The sequence below is a fragment of the Scardinius erythrophthalmus genome (genome assembly GCF_964197995.2).
Source record: "Scardinius erythrophthalmus genome assembly, chromosome: 13".
In the NCBI taxonomy this organism is placed as follows: Eukaryota; Metazoa; Chordata; class Actinopteri; order Cypriniformes; family Leuciscidae; genus Scardinius; species Scardinius erythrophthalmus.
The window spans coordinates 18,899,466-18,915,492 of record NC_138233.1 but is presented as its reverse complement, the minus strand read 5'-3'; the positions used below and the strand labels follow the sequence as shown (position 1 = coordinate 18,915,492).

The following is a 16,027-nucleotide window of genomic DNA, read 5'->3' as shown; positions in this document are numbered from 1 at the left end:
GGCAATAATTGTGCAGTTTACATTTCATATTTGCCATCCAATTAAGCAAAATAATATAATATTATAAATTAACTATAAACAAATTATATAAATATTATAATTTTTTACAGCATTATAGTAAATACATCTATTTGTATTATATTATATACGAGTAAAAAATAGGCTTACACTGTAAGTGACATGAACAAAACAGAATAAAATCCCAAATCGTTAATGTATTTGTGAGATAATTAATCATCAGTACAAAATTCATTATCATGACAGGCTTAAAGCATGCAAAAGCATCAATGATTTTAATGATATTAAGGTGGAATGACTTCACCTTGAATTACCACTTACTAACAAAATTGCAATTATCAGAGATGTAACCTGTGAAATATTTAATTAGAGAATTTTACAACAAAGCATCTGAGACACATTATTGTTGTTGATGAACCTGATGCAAAAAAAAAAAAAATTCTCTCCCTTTTTTTCAGATCCAAACCTGCATCCTTAGAAACACTGCAGCTCCAACATAGATATAGCAGTGCACTAATGAATGTGCCACAGCTCTGACAAGAGTTCCCACTTTCAGGTAAGATTTTCTGTTTGTACCTGTACGTGTGTGTTTTTGAGGATTAGTTGACCCAAAAATCTTTGACGCCAGTTGAACTCAGCCAAAATTATATATCTGCCTTCTATAAATACAAGGACTTGCCCTTCATTGAGTTTCATTATATGTGACTTTTGCTTTTACACTCTTTAAAATCTAGAAACAATACATATTATGCCAATAGCTCAATATACATTTATTTGCACAAACATCTAGTGGTTTTACCATCATGAAAAGGAAAAACAGCGGCCTCCAGAAATGTCAGTTTTACCCCCATTTCAAAAGGGAACTTGCAGGTTTATTAGAGTTGGTGGCCTGTGATTGCCTTTTAATGAGAGAATGACTGGGAGTGAGAGATAAGGAAAGTTCAGACTAAGAGGTCCTTGGTGGGATTAGAATAATCATCAAAACTGCCATGTCTTTAAAAAATCCACAATAGGACATGGCAGCCCAGCACACTTCCCCCCTCTCTACAGCCAACCTATTTGCATTCCAGCGCAATGGTCCAGTGGATGCTCGTGAATATAGAATTTCTTCTCTTATTAAAGACCCACTATGATTGAGGCAGGAAAATGAAAACTGTGCCTGCAAAGGAAAGAAACTTAAATGCCACAACTGTGACAAGATTAATTATCAGTTTAGTCATGTAGCCCATATTTAATTCACCTTTATGATAAGCTGATATAGTTTGCCTTTTGTAGAATGCTGTCTCAGAAATATAACAGACTGCCACATGACATGACCATTATATTTGGAAATATGTCCTATTTATTGAGCAATACACCATTTTGTAGAAGTGTAGAACAACAGTAATACTCTGCAATCTGACAGCAAATCTTCACTTTTCAGGTAAAATGACAAAAGGCAAGTGCTGTGTGCTTCCAATAATTGATTTCTTTTTCCCATTACCATTTGCTGATGGCGATCATGTGGACTTCTGCCAGTTAAAAAAGCAGGTCTGAACATGTCAACTGAGATATTGATCCCATGAGCGGGTCTGAGCAGCCAATGGCAGTGACCGCACTGAACATGTACTCACTTCGCATTGCTCATGTTTCATTTTTGGAAACCACATGCTTTAAAGTGATTTTCGGGGATCAAGAAGTGGAAAAGCTTGTTCTGCTGTCTTAGATGTGCTACTCAAAACCACAGAGGACATTGGGTTGTTACTCGTTTGGGAAAAGATACCCAGAGAGATTTCTAATGGAGTCTTTTTTAGGACTCAAGCTGCGAGTCATTCAGTAATTGGTCCACAGTCTATTTACACCCAATGACAAAATATTAAAGTCCACAAATAGTTTTGAAACAAATAAATCAATTGAAATGATTGTTCAGCCATAATTTAGCTCAAATATTTATCTCAGATAATTTGGAGCACTTTTATTTTGGGTGACAAGCCCAACCTTCAGTGAAAAAGGATTATGCTTCTCTGCCGTAAAGCATTCTGACATTCTGAATGATATTAAACTTCAATGGACTCAGATCAAGGTTCACCGATCATTCTTTCAGGCGCTGAATCCATTATTCAAGGTTAGAGATGCTGTTTACTGAACTGAAAATGGGCTGCATCTATTATACATTCGCATTACACTCAAAGCACAAGTGGTGCTTTCTGTTTGTTAGAAGTAATGTACGGTTTGACAATACAAAGATGCTACTAGGAAATTGTATATGAGATAAAGCTGCACTGCATTTACATTGCTCTCAAGATGTTAATTATGAAACATTACACAAGTGATCACCAGTGATCTACATACACAACTTATGTACACTGCTCAGAACTTAGTGCTTTCGTCTGTATGAAGATATTTCTTCCAAAAATGAAAAATAATGTCATTATTCACTCGCCCTCATGCTGTCACAAACATTTATGATGGTTTTTTTTTTTTGCTTCTGTGGAACATTGAGACATTTTTGACAGTTTTGACAATTATTACACAGTTCTTACTATACAACAACGCACTTCAACTCTAATTCACTTCTAATCAAGATGTTCAGAATTACTTGCAAATTACAGAAAGGTGGGTTAAAGTGTGTAGGTTTAGTATTAAAGTCTGCAGGACACTGCCCAGACAGCAACATAGTGTTGGCCCAGATCCAACCCTCATCTGGTACACGTGGAAGCCACACATACCAGATGTGGGCCGGATCTGGGCAGATGTTGCTGTCTGGGTGGCCCTCCTGGACTGGAGTGGAAGAGCTCTGCCGCCATACAATGACAGTTCATTGTGACCAACTGTAAAAACTACACAAATTAACATTAAAAGTGGGCCATACGAGTTCTGCACTTGATAGATTTGAATTGAAGTACGGAATAAAAGACGCAAAGCCTTTGTGTGTGTGGATATCAGATATGGTACATTTGCTGGAAAAGATAAGCCAGAGATAAGGTCGCTATGAAAGTGGTGACAGATCTTTTCTTCTGTTTTGTGACACATCCAAGTGTAATGTATTATTGAAAAAGGGGAAAAGAAATGTAGGGCAGGGACTTGGTTCTGTCCATCGGTTGTCGATTGGATTTTGAGATGTGGCCGTTGTACTTAAAAATAAATGCGAGCTTGCGGTCGATAGTGGAGGGACAGGGTTTAAGTGAACTTAACGTTATTCAAGAAGTCCGGAATACGTCACTAGAGAGAAGACTATTGTTTTCACCATAAGATCGAGTTATGACATTTTGATTAAACATACAACAGGGGTGTCCAAACTCGATCACTGTACTGCAGAGTTTAGCTCCAACTTGCCTCAACACGCCTGTCTGAAGTTTCTAGGATGCCCAGTAAGACCTTAGTTTGCTGGTTCAGGTGTGTTTAATTGGTGTTGGAGCTGAACTCTGCTGGACAGTGGCCCTCCAGGAGCAAAAAAAGGCACAAGTTGCATGAAGCAATTTTATGTTTGGAACATTTTGGGGTGAACTATCTCTTTAAATTGGTTCCTTAGCAGAAGTGCCTCAAACAAACTCTAGCCATGGTAATCATAATAAACAAAAATGCCTTCAAGTGGGAGGCATAACCTGCAGTTCTTTCCGTGTGATGTCCCTATAGTCGGGCTTGTAACAGACTGGAGGTCAGCTGGGACTGTCCTGCTTGGCTGTTCCTGCTCCCCTCTCAACAGTGACAAGCAAGGCTCCAGTGTGACTGTAATCCATTCATCCGTCATCCCGTCTCACTCCATGTGCACCACCATACATCTCTCCGCTCTCTCCGTTACTCATTTAACTTCACCATCCATCTTACGCTGGCGACTTTCTACATCTACGCCCAACACGAACACTGGCCAAGTGAGCCTGTCTGCTTCCCCCCCTTCATTTTAACTTTTGATTCACCGCATATAGCGTTTAGTGATTTCCCTCTCAGGGAGGAGATTTGGATGAGATCAAAGGCTGTGCATTAACATGGCTGGGATTAAACGGTGAAGGGCGCCTTTGTAGGTCAGAAGTGAAATCATGAGCACATTAGCGTGATTCGTACGCATCACCGTGGCGGTGCAGGAGAGGAGGCAGGGGATCTATCTTTGTCACTGCAATGATGAGCCCGCGTGATTAACAGGCCTCCGCTCTCCGCACAGGCTGCAGAACAGTGGGAGCAGCTGATGAGCCAACTTACAAATACAATGCTCTTTTCTCTCTCTTTCACATGTGTACGAAAGCATGCCCGCTCTCTCTTTTCATCTATCACTCCATCGCTCCCACTCACGTCTGCCCCCTTGTAACAAACAAATAAAAACAAATCACACCTCTTACGGAAACCCCTCGCCATAAAATATGAAAACTGTGATTATTTACTCACATTTTTGTAGTTCCAAACTTTGACTCCTTCTTCTGCAAAAGACATAAGGAGAATGGTTTGAATGCTCTTTTCCAATCCATTACAATAACCAAGGATGCAAGCTGAAATGTCAAAATGGATACAAAGTCACAATAAAAGTGGTCTATATTACAGTGCAAGCCTTCTATTCATATTAGAAGAGCCAATTTCACCACAGAAGAAAAAACTAAACAAAACCGTAGTAAATCATAATTTACAAAAGTACATCATTATGAGATAAAAAGTCAATATTGTGACAAAATTCATAATTATGACAAAGATTTGAAATTATGACATACTGCATATTTTTGCCATAATTATGACTTTTTGTAACAGTTTTGACTTCATCTCATAATGATGTAGTTTAACTTAAAAGTAAAAAAAGTCATAATCAATATCTTCAGTATGTCAAATTTTTTAACCTTTAAGTCATAATTATAATTTTTTTTATCACAATTATGGCCTAGTATCTAATAATTTTGACTAATAATCATAGTTTTTCTTATGTGGTAGAAATGGGCGTCCATATACAATATGTCTTTATTAGAAGCACATTCAAATTTGTCGTTATTTATAAAAAATCCTAACTTATTTTTTCTGATTTGTGAGCAAACAGTTCTTGTGAGTCTGATATTTTGAATGAATTTCATCCTGTGCACATAAACGATTTATTTTATTCATTCATGAAATAAACCGATCAGAATCTTGAGTTCAAGTCACTGGCTCCGCTCAACAATCCAGTCCAGTCATAGCCTATATATAGTTTATAGTGCTTTTGCTTTTGGAACGCTTCTAACCCTTGTAATTGCATGGAAAAGAACGGAGTATGATATGATCTAAAGGGAGGTGACTTTCTGTCATGTTTCATGTATGTTTGCTTCTTCAGACCACATTGATCCATCCACCATGTACCGCGTTGCCCAGAGCCATTCTGTCTCTCAGTGATGGGATGGTAGTGTCAGATCAGACCCAGATCAAATATTCTGCCCCCTTTACTAATATCAATCTCGGGGCCGAGAAGCTTAGGCAGGAGACTGCATGTCACTTAAGATATCCTTTGCTTGTATTTTTCATAGTACATCACTGCTGCGGGTAATATATTCATGAATGTCTGTGTCCGTATTTTATTGAAAACCTGGACGTGATGCTGGATGGTCTGAGAACCTCTGCTCAGATAAAAGCGGCTGTGACTGACTGGGCTATGACTTGATTGTGCAGACAAAAAGAAGAGAGATAGATTGATGGGAAGAAATACAATTCATAGGGAGGAGTGTGTGAGAAAATAGCAAAGAAAGGAAAAGAAAGAGCGTGGGATTGAGGCACAGTGGCAGGTGTCATGGATCCTCTCATGGCGTCTCACACACCCACACTGTGCCTTCATTATGTATGCTGTTCAGGCCCACACAATCACACACATTACAATGCCACAGTCACAGTGTGGGCAATCAAACAGCTCAGGCTATCCGGAAGCATACTGCTATTTTAGACTGCCTTAAGATTGAGGTTTTCTTTTATACTGGATGCTTTTCAAGTCTTTTTGATTAGATGATGTCAAAGAAGTTACTGACGTATGCAGGGCCCCAGATTAAGAATACTTGTACAACAGTCAGTTCCGGTCCTTGAATCTGATTGGCTGAGCTGCATTCCAAGAGTGACTTTTCCCTGTTTGTATCACTTCGCTTGTCTGTGTTTGCAAGTTCCACAGACAAGCGAAATGGACTGTTTGTGTATTAGTGGAGGGAATTTTCAGTGGCAGGTGCTGACACGTGAGTGTCTTTATGAGTGATACTGTATATATATATAAATAAAAAAGAATTTCTTCAAAAACACTGATACATTCAGGAATGATTTATCAGTAAGCCACTGAATCATTCTCTCAACCGATTTGTTCAAATTCACTGATTCATTCAGGAACGAAACAAGACTGTATTTTTCAGTAAGCCACTGAATCATTCTCTAAAACGATTTGTTCAAATATGCTGATTCATTCTGAAATGAAACAAGAATAGCAGCAAGAATTTTTAATTAGTAATTACTCCACAACCGCTAAAAAAGTACTGTATGTTCTATGTAGTATGAGTGTGTGCAGTATGAATGTAATCTGGATGCACTACATTCGCCATGTTGTCATTATCATGTGACCTACCAGTGTCAGTTATGTCGCTTCACTGCCATTCACAAATCCTCTCCAGTGGCCGCATGGGATAGTAAAGTGTCCATCACACTTCAGAATCTCGCAAGTAGTTGGTCATCCGGGTACTTTTTGCCTATACTCTTCTATGAGTATTGTGAATTCGGACATACTTCTTTTGTCACATACTGTTTTTCGCCTACTATACAGTAGGGAAGTATGCGATTTCGGATGCAGCCAATGTCTTTATCAGTAAGCCAATGAATCATTTACTACACTGATTTGTTCAAATTAAGTGATTCATTCGAGCCACTGAATCATTCACCTTAAGCAATTCTCTCAAAAACACTCGTTAATTCAGTAACACCAGTACTTTGTGTTGCTTGAAGACTTGGTTATTTTTCTGTGGCTTTGAATGGAATTATTTCCATTGACAGAGCAAAAACAAATAAAGTAACTGACAATATTGCTTCTAAAATGTCAGTTACTCAAAATCGCTTTTGGATTTTTGTATCCAAATATCAACATGGCTAATTACATGTGTCACAGCTTGTTGAAAATAAAGATTAATGAAGAGGATCTAGACTTTATTTACACAAGAACTTGAAAAAACACTAGACAGGAACATAATCAACTAAGCTAAATGTGATGACAACAGACAAAGAACTGTAATAAACAGAGCTTACACTGAAACAAACCCATGAACTAAATGAACATTAAGCGCAAACATTAATTAACCCACGAGTAACCATAATAACTAATGAACAAAAGGAAACTGATCTAGAAACAGCGAAAAACCAACTCAAAGTCAAACTCAAACACATAAAACGAGACATAACTCTGACAACAGGTTCATTATTGCTTATATTTTTTTCCATATGTGTTGCAAAGAACAACAAACACAGCTATACCTGCCAGCAACAATTATAACACTTATTCGTTTTATTTTATTTTTTTCTCAGTGGCCTATCCTTTACTTTAAAAAAGTAATGATGTTCTGGAAGATCAAGGAAGTTAAGGAGGTTAACTTGTGTCACCCTCCTCTGGGGAAATAAGAGACAAACCCAGATTTCATTGCCTGACTGCCGCTTCCCATGAACAAACGATTCATTTTCTCCAGTGTCACGGCGGATAACAGGACTATGCTGAAAATGCCACATTTGACACTTTGCACAGTATGCCAGCTTTTAGAATAAACTGTCCTACATGGAAATAGAGCAGAACTGATTATAAATCTGATATGCAAAAAAAGAAATTCAGTCACAACAGAGGCCTGCCTATCATGAGCGGAATTACACTACAAATCATCTTGACAGACTTTCACAAATGAGTCTCCGGAGCACAAATCTTAAAGAAAGAAAACAAACTTCAGTTATTACTAATGCATCTCTAAAGTGTGGCTGAGGGATCCTGAAGGAACTGAAACAGACATGGGCGATCATTGAAGTTTCAGCACATATATGTTTGTGAAATTTTTTTTATTACTGCATGCCAGATTTATCATCTGCTCGATAATGTAGCTGTACGGTTTAGATTTCTGTAAGATGCCTTGATGAGACTTGTAATGCGATGTATGGCATCACACCAAACTAAAAATGAGGGAACAAACACCTGTTTCTTTGTTCCATATTTTGTTAACATCTCCATAATGAGAGCCATGAGGCATCCCAATTAACTCCTTCCGTTATTTCTGCAGGGGAGCTCAAATTGACAAAGATTAAAGAATTAATAATTCCTAAAATGAATAGGTTTGAGGCAACATGTGCCAACTGGTTAAACATCAGTGATTATGTGTGGAATGCACCTGTAGGCAATTAAAATACTCTACAGTGAGTCAAGCTCTAGAGATCAGTGGGAAATACATTAAACACCAGTCTTTCACAGATGGCCACTTAAGTAAAGAATGAATAATCACCCTGCTTTTAAGCAATCATTTATATAAAATAGCAATAAATATTTTTCTTATTTGAATACATACATTTTTTTCACACAAGCAGCCTATTTACGACTAAAAATATATGGATAAAATGTCATTTATTTCCCATTGTTGAAAAGCCCAGACTCTTGATGATTGTGGTTAAAAAAGTTTTATTCATTATTGATTGAATGTATTTTCCAGTAAAATTTCAACCACATCTCTCCTGTATGATAAAAAAACAGAACAAAATAAATCAATAAGATCCCAAATAAAATGCTAAAGTTTGTGAAAAAGTCAATAAGTAGGTGAGCATGAAGAATACATTTTGCATTAAAGTACCCCCAAAATAAGAAGTATCAACACTGTTATAGCAGAAACACAAAGACTCTCAAAGACCAGGTTTCTCTCTTAACTAATCAAAATGATCATCCTTATCGGTGAGAATATCCGTCATTAGAATATGCTTCAGCAATGTGTAAAACACCAGTTCAATTAACTCTTCAAAATCTCACAGCGGTATAAATGGTAAATGTCTCACTTTAACTTTACAAATCTTTTACTGCTTATAAAATACTGCTTTCACACGAGGCCATAAAGGACCGCAGTGCTCTGTGCCTAATAAAACACATCAAGAAAATGGAAAGAAAAAGCCAGAGAAATACAAGTTTCGATGGCCACACAGTGTGTCATGTTTCGTGGTACAATGGCAGTGTGCAGGGGAAGGCTGAATAGGTAGAGCTGGAAGCCATGTTCTGAAAGCCTGCAGTGATGAAGCCAAGAGCCCCGAAAGGTCAGCTTGACCCCAGAAGCCGATCAATGATATCTCCACAAACATCATCTCATGAGGAGCCTTGTTGCACAGTGTGTCTATAAGACAGAACAGCCTATGTTTGGATCTTGTAGCTGATCTGCTTTCTTTTCTTTGTTTGTTCTATTAACAGAAAACAACTTAAAAGGATAGTTCACCCCAAAAAAAAAAGAAAAAAAAAGTGTCCTCATTTATTCACCCTCATGTTGTTCCAAACCTGCATGACTTACTTCTGTGAATATCAATGTTTTTGTTAATACAATGAAATTCAATGGGGTCCAAAGTCACATTATATTCATTATATGGACAAAAATGGAGCGATATGAGGGTGAGTAAATGATGATCATTTTCATTTTTGGGTGAACTATCACTTTAGGCCCATATATATTTATTTACAAATTTTGCACTGATTGAGGGGGGCAATTTGTTGAATGGATTTTGAATTAATTAAATATAGAGTCACACTTTTAGCATTATCAAATTAGCCAGATATGACAGGGGATATGTAAAAAAACTCAATGATGGGCATTTGGATTTGGTGGAAATCTCTGGATATTCCATGCAGGCCTAATTGTAGGTGAACGAATCATTAGCAAAGTATCATAATAAGTCCCTTTTTGTTACAGCACCACCATTCAAGAATAATTTCTCATAATGCATACTCAATGGCTTCACCTTAATGAGACTCAGTGGTTTGTGTTGGGGACAAACTAGCTTATTTGCCCATAACTGAGGTCAAATTTTTCCTCCTTCCTCTGGGAGAGCTCACAATGAAGTGGCAATCAAAACATGTGGCGGCTCGCTCCCAGGTCTCCGATGAGGTATGGTGCCTGAAACGAGGCGTAGCAGCTATGCAAGGTCCATGAGGTGGGAAATCACAGAGCAAGAATATCAACAAGTTCATTTCAGCTATGTTCTACCAATCGACAACAAATCAAATTTATCCCTCGCTCAGTTTCAGATTTACATCAGAGTATTTACACTATCGACAGGTCGTTAAATGAGCTGATATGTTTCTTCAATATGCAGTGATGGAGAGAAATAAGCAACGTTGTTTACAGGGCACTGGATCCATCTTAATGAGTAAGATCTTGCTCATTAGCTTACTTTAACTCTTTTCTAGTAAGTATAAGGTAAAGGAACTTACAGAAATGCTGTATTTGTCATATCATAGAACACATCTGTGCAAAAATAACAAAACATCTCTGTGAGCTAATCCTTGTAAAGAAAGTCAAGTTAGAGACAACATTGCCGAACACTGATATGAACTAAAATATTGCACACTCAGACAGAAGTAAACAGGTTTATAATATTGGCACAGCGCGAGTGTCGAATCAGACACGTGACTTCTCTTTTTTGTTTTTTTAATTCATGACATAAACGAACACTTCCCCCCCCCAAAAGAGTCCCACAGGCTTGTTATTGCAGCACATTTCCCCCTTTTTTTAAAATGTTTCGTCTTTCTTTAGAAAATAGTTTTATTGGTGGCTATTCACTGAGAAGAGTTTTCGAGTGCATTTTGGCAGTACGGTGCGTCTGTTGCGGGCGGGCAGACAGACATAGGGGCAGACGGCAGGTGAACGGGAGGTCCGTGCGTTACATGTGACGCGTGCCGCTCCGTCAAGATGGTCACATGCCAGAGGCTCCCAGGCCCATGCTGGCCGCGTGGCTCATGCACGGCAGCGTCTGCACAGCTTTGGGGAAGTCATGTGTGACGATCCGCCCGTTCTCCCCACCGCTACCATTCCCACTCATCCTGGTCAGCGTGGAGCAGCGCATGGCGTCGTTGATGGATTGCTGGGATGGAGATACAACAGCGTTAGACAGGAAAATGGAAATGTTTGAAAGGTGCTCAATTTTAGTAGGATGATGATTTAAGCATCTGCCTAATGGAGTATGCACATAAAATGTTTTGTCATGTGATGACTGGATAATTAGTTAGACAACATTTGTGAGGTCTAAGCCAACAGATCTCTATCTTTTGGGTTTCCTGACTTAACTGATCAGCATGATGGCCTGGAGGGCGCGACACAACGCTTTTAGCAAAGCAAAAAGATGAAACACTAATGAAACTTTTCTGATAATTATGCATTTCAGGAAACAATCCAATATTGGCCATATTGCTATAATAAATAACAATAGTAGCACTCTATACCTCTTGAAAACCTTCCAATTCCACAACATACTGTAGGCTCATTGAAAAAATGTACATCTACCTACATTTTTGCAAAACATACCTATACATACAATTAACTTCTGTTAAAATGAACCCCAGACAGCAACATAAGGGGCGCACCGGAGGAACCTTTTCAAAGTTCCTAGAACTATTGGCGGAGAACCCGGATTTTGGAGTGTTCGCACCGCAGGAACGATTTTAGTGATCCTTTTGGAGGAACTAATTTAGCTCCTACTTCAGAGTAGGGTCCAGCACTATAGGAACTACCAGTGACATTAGTGTACGCTGATTGGCCGAACCCACGCGAAACACCAGCACCCGCCATTTTAAAACTCACAGATTATAGCCTATATATTTACTCCACAAACTAACTCTACGATCATGGAAAACAGTGATAGATGGGCCTCTTAACCTTTACGCTAAGGAGAAAAACCAAGCGAGACATGATTATGTATTTCTGCTCAGCAACACTGGACATCAACCGCACTGCATACACTAATAACTTTTCATATACTGTCTACTTTCTATGTATAACAGTTATGTTTAATAACGTATTAGAAAGGACTGTTAGACAGATCATAAACTACTGAACAAGGAGAATGCGAGCACTGTGTGGCTCTGGCTAGCCGGCATTCTCAGCGCCATCAAAATAAAGGTCCGCCGCGCTGTCGAAATAAAAGTCACAACAAGCACGGCTTACGCCACTTCAGAGTTCTTACTGGAGGTGCGAATGCAACCAGGAAAACGTTCCTAAGGGAACCACCCTGGTGGCTTGTTCCTAGAACTAAGTTCCTAGGACCACTTGGTGCGAAAGCCCCTTTAGTGTCGGCCCAGATCCGGCCCACATCTGGGCCGTGTGGAATCCATGTGTACCAGATGTGAGCCGGATCTGGGCCGACACCATGTTGCAGTCTGGGACACTACTGGCAGAAAAAACACTTTTATTCCTTTTTAAACATATTATACAGTGGCAGATTATCGATTAATGTTATGACCAAAGTGCATGATTTGTAAACTAATATTGTTTTATGTTTGCATCACATAATGAGCGCCATATGGGTTTTTTGAAGGTAATAAACTGGCTTGGTCGCTCACCTGGTACAGCATTGCTCTTGCGTTGCGGAGCACTCGGGTACGAGTCCCGTGAAACAATAAAAGAGCTCAAAGACATGTAGAAGCAAGATAAAATGACATGGTTGCTTCAGCAAATGCGATTTTATCTCTCGTTTGCTATTGTTAAGACTATCGGTTAGGTTTAGTATAGGTGCCACGCTATTTTCAAACGCGATAGACCATTAACCTTTTAGCACCATAATAAAACATGGCCAGATTCACATTCATCTCTTTCAAACAAAACTGAATGCGTTTTTAGCGCCACTCACTGGACATTTCACTTTGAAAGTGTTGCAAAAAGCAGCAACGTAATATCATTTTGCAGAAATGTCGCCACAGGCACGTTGTTTCCCATGAGCCTGTGTTGCAATTCCATGCTGTGCTACATATAACTGTACTGGGCACTCTTTTCAAAATGATGTTCAATATGTGAACGACCCTTATTTGCATTAAAGATGTGTTGTGGGCTAATGCTGTTGTGTTGTCAATTTTTAATTGCTTTGCTGCTGTCGTTGCATTGTGCCCCCAAGGACCACCGTATTTAGGCCCTCAAAACCAAAGCTGACACTGTAAAGCATCTCTGACTTGTGGGTAGACAATAAATAGTCTTGATAGGCGTGTAACACGAGCTTAATTTGCTACGGTGGTGGGGAAGTGAGAAATGTCATCGTTTTATTGCTGCTGTTGTGAAGAGCAATCCGCTATTGTAGTCACAGCCAGTGGGCCTGAAACCAAGGCTAATGATGTGTCCCTTTAAATCGCGTTTTTCCAATCTAGGAATGATTTCATTGCCCTACACTTCAACGCGTTGGGGGATGAAGCTATACGCCTGATGCAGACTAATTAGTTTGCCCATAATGACTCAGATTCCAGCTCGCCTAATATGAAAAATGGACAGCTGTGAAATGTGACTCCTGTCAATTGAATTAACAAAGCAAATCTATATTAATCTGTGCTATTACAGCATTACACGAGTGTGTAATACCCAGCTAAACTTGCTACAAATCCTACTTTGGGTAATTGTCTGTCATAAAGATACTTATTACAAAAATCACACTGAGGTATCTGTATATTCAACGAGTTACGTTCAGTTTTTTGCAATGGTGCTTCTTTGATTTGTCAGTTTGGCCTGAATAAAATAAATTATTACCTGATAGATACTTTTAATCAACTATGCATTAGCAAAAGTACATTAGGGAAGATCTGACTTGGGTCTTAATGTATGAAGGAGCACACAAGCTGAATGAAGCATAATCATAAATCTAGACTGACTATTTTCGGAGACATGATGGAAAACAGAGACCTGCAGTGTCTCCGGGGAACACTTGCTCTGTTTCATGAATGAACAGAGACACGATGCATATAAACAAAGCTCTAGTCTATGGACAGAGAGGCTAGCAGCCAACGGGAAACTGAGGGGAGCAGGAAATAGAGGGAGATAAAGAGATAAAGAGAGATTAGATTAGATTAGAAGTATTAAATAGGGCTGTCAAGATAAATGTTGCCTGCATGTTTGTATACGCCAACAATTAAAAATAAATGATAAAAAACAAATAAATTAAACATAACTAAAAACTTTTTTTTTTTAAATATTAAAATTAAGTAAAAAATAAATAAATCCAATTAAATAAGAATGAATAAAATAGAGATATTTCCCAGCAAATACTGATATATGCAATTAATTTTGATTATTACATGGCTTGGTTGAATTCCAATGTAGAATGCGGTCTGTTATTTCTTGTTACACCATGGTCTGGGTGAATACTCAATTCTGATTGGCTGGAGCGTGTCCATTAAAAAGTGATAGAGGACACCAAGTAAATAAACCGTCAGGTGTAACCAGGGAAACCAAGTTACTGTTTGTAAAAATTTTAGATTTCGATTGTAAAACTAATTAAAATATAAACTAATGTTTTAAAAATGTGTTATTTGGCAAGTGACCATGGTATAAGCGGGTTAATGCCCTTCGAGGTGTCCATTGTCAGGTATTAATGGACTTCGGGCGGACCTCTGCTGCGCATCGGACGGTTCACGGTTCACGCCTCACCGTCGTCCATTAATACCTGACAATGGACACCTCATCGGGCATTAAAGGAGAACTCCGGTCAATTTTAACATTGAGCTCATTTTTTTGTAAATTTGGAGTGCTGTCAATACAGAGAACAACGACAAAAATCGGTGTTGCCTACACCGAGTTATTCTATTTTTAAAATTTGCACCCTGTTGACTTCAATGGGGCAAGTTTTAAACCTGCTTTTAGCCTCTTAACATATAGTTGTATTCGCTATAACAACCGCCTCGCTCTACATTATCTCTTATAATCAGCAAATTTTGTTTATAAAATGAGTTATTGTTTTGAGTTATAAATGACTTTTTTTATCTTTTTTTTCTTATTTACATTTTTTGACAGCCCTAGTTTTAAAACAACATTGTAAGAGAAACAGAAAAAGAAGAGGTTGTGGAAAGAAGGATGATATTGAAAGTGGGCAGCAGAAGCTTTGATTCTAGTGGCGGTTAGATGGGGGGCAGCTTAGGCTGCTATGTGGGCAGAATGTGGCCTAGTTTTCCGCGGTACTTGAGGTTCCTACCCCAGAGTGCTTTATATCTTAACAGTGTCGGGACCGTACAGGCCGTAACTCTGCAGCTCAGTGTAGCTGCTGTCTAAGGCGGTGCAGTGAAAGGCCTGAGTGGCCCGCGCAGACACCTTCATTCTGCGGGACTCTGTTCTGGACTTGTAGCAGAACTCCACCAGGGCCACCAGCATGGCCAGACCCAGACCACCGATCAGAATGTAGAAGACCCCAGCCACATTGCTGAGGCTAAGAGCACTGGTCTTGTCCTACAGGAGAAGGAACAGCGTCTTAGATGAGAGTTACTGTATTACACCGTTAACAAATTCACATGGACAAAGACAATACAAGCATTCCAGTAAATTACATATACACTTTTATGCATTCATCACCAAACATCTAAACATAGACATTGAATATAAAAGCTAAAATAAGAACTGTCTAGAACAATGTTGCAAGTTTGCTTAAAATGTTTCCTGCTCAGACATGACCTGAGTATATAATATCATTAATATAATAATATAAAGATTTAGTTTCTGTTTTGGCTGTTGAACTGATATCTTGCATTATTGCTAAATGATATGCACAAATCAATAATAATATTCATTATGAAACATCCTATTATATTAGTAACTAATATAAATATATTATTATATTAAAATAAATACTATTATAATACTAACTAGTAAATAATGAAATAAATGTTAATACTATTGATGTTAATATAATATAAACAACATAACTAATAATAATTATATAATAAATAATAACTGTTAAACATCTTAAAATATATAAAACATGGCACAAATTGTCATTTAGGCCTTAGGAACATGCATTCATGCAGTAACAGTCTGTGTTCACCTTTGACTAATTTAATACTTATTTATTTATCCCACTAGTTAGCATCTCCATAAAT

General features: G+C 38.3%; 1 protein-coding gene across 1 annotated transcript in view; it reads right to left on the bottom strand.

Annotated features, from left to right (window-relative positions):
* Positions 1–10,767: 10,767 nt before the first annotated feature.
* Positions 10,768–16,027, bottom strand: part of gria1a (glutamate receptor, ionotropic, AMPA 1a) — a gene marked incomplete at its 5' end in the record, with an annotated part of 68,693 nt that continues 63,433 nt past the window's right edge. The window contains 2 exons of the mRNA XM_081382145.1: positions 10,768–11,049; positions 15,246–15,380. Coding sequence (XP_081238271.1) covers positions 10,882–11,049; positions 15,246–15,380 — 303 coding nt within the window. The 3' untranslated portion in view covers positions 10,768–10,881. The remainder of the gene's footprint in view (positions 11,050–15,245; positions 15,381–16,027) is intronic.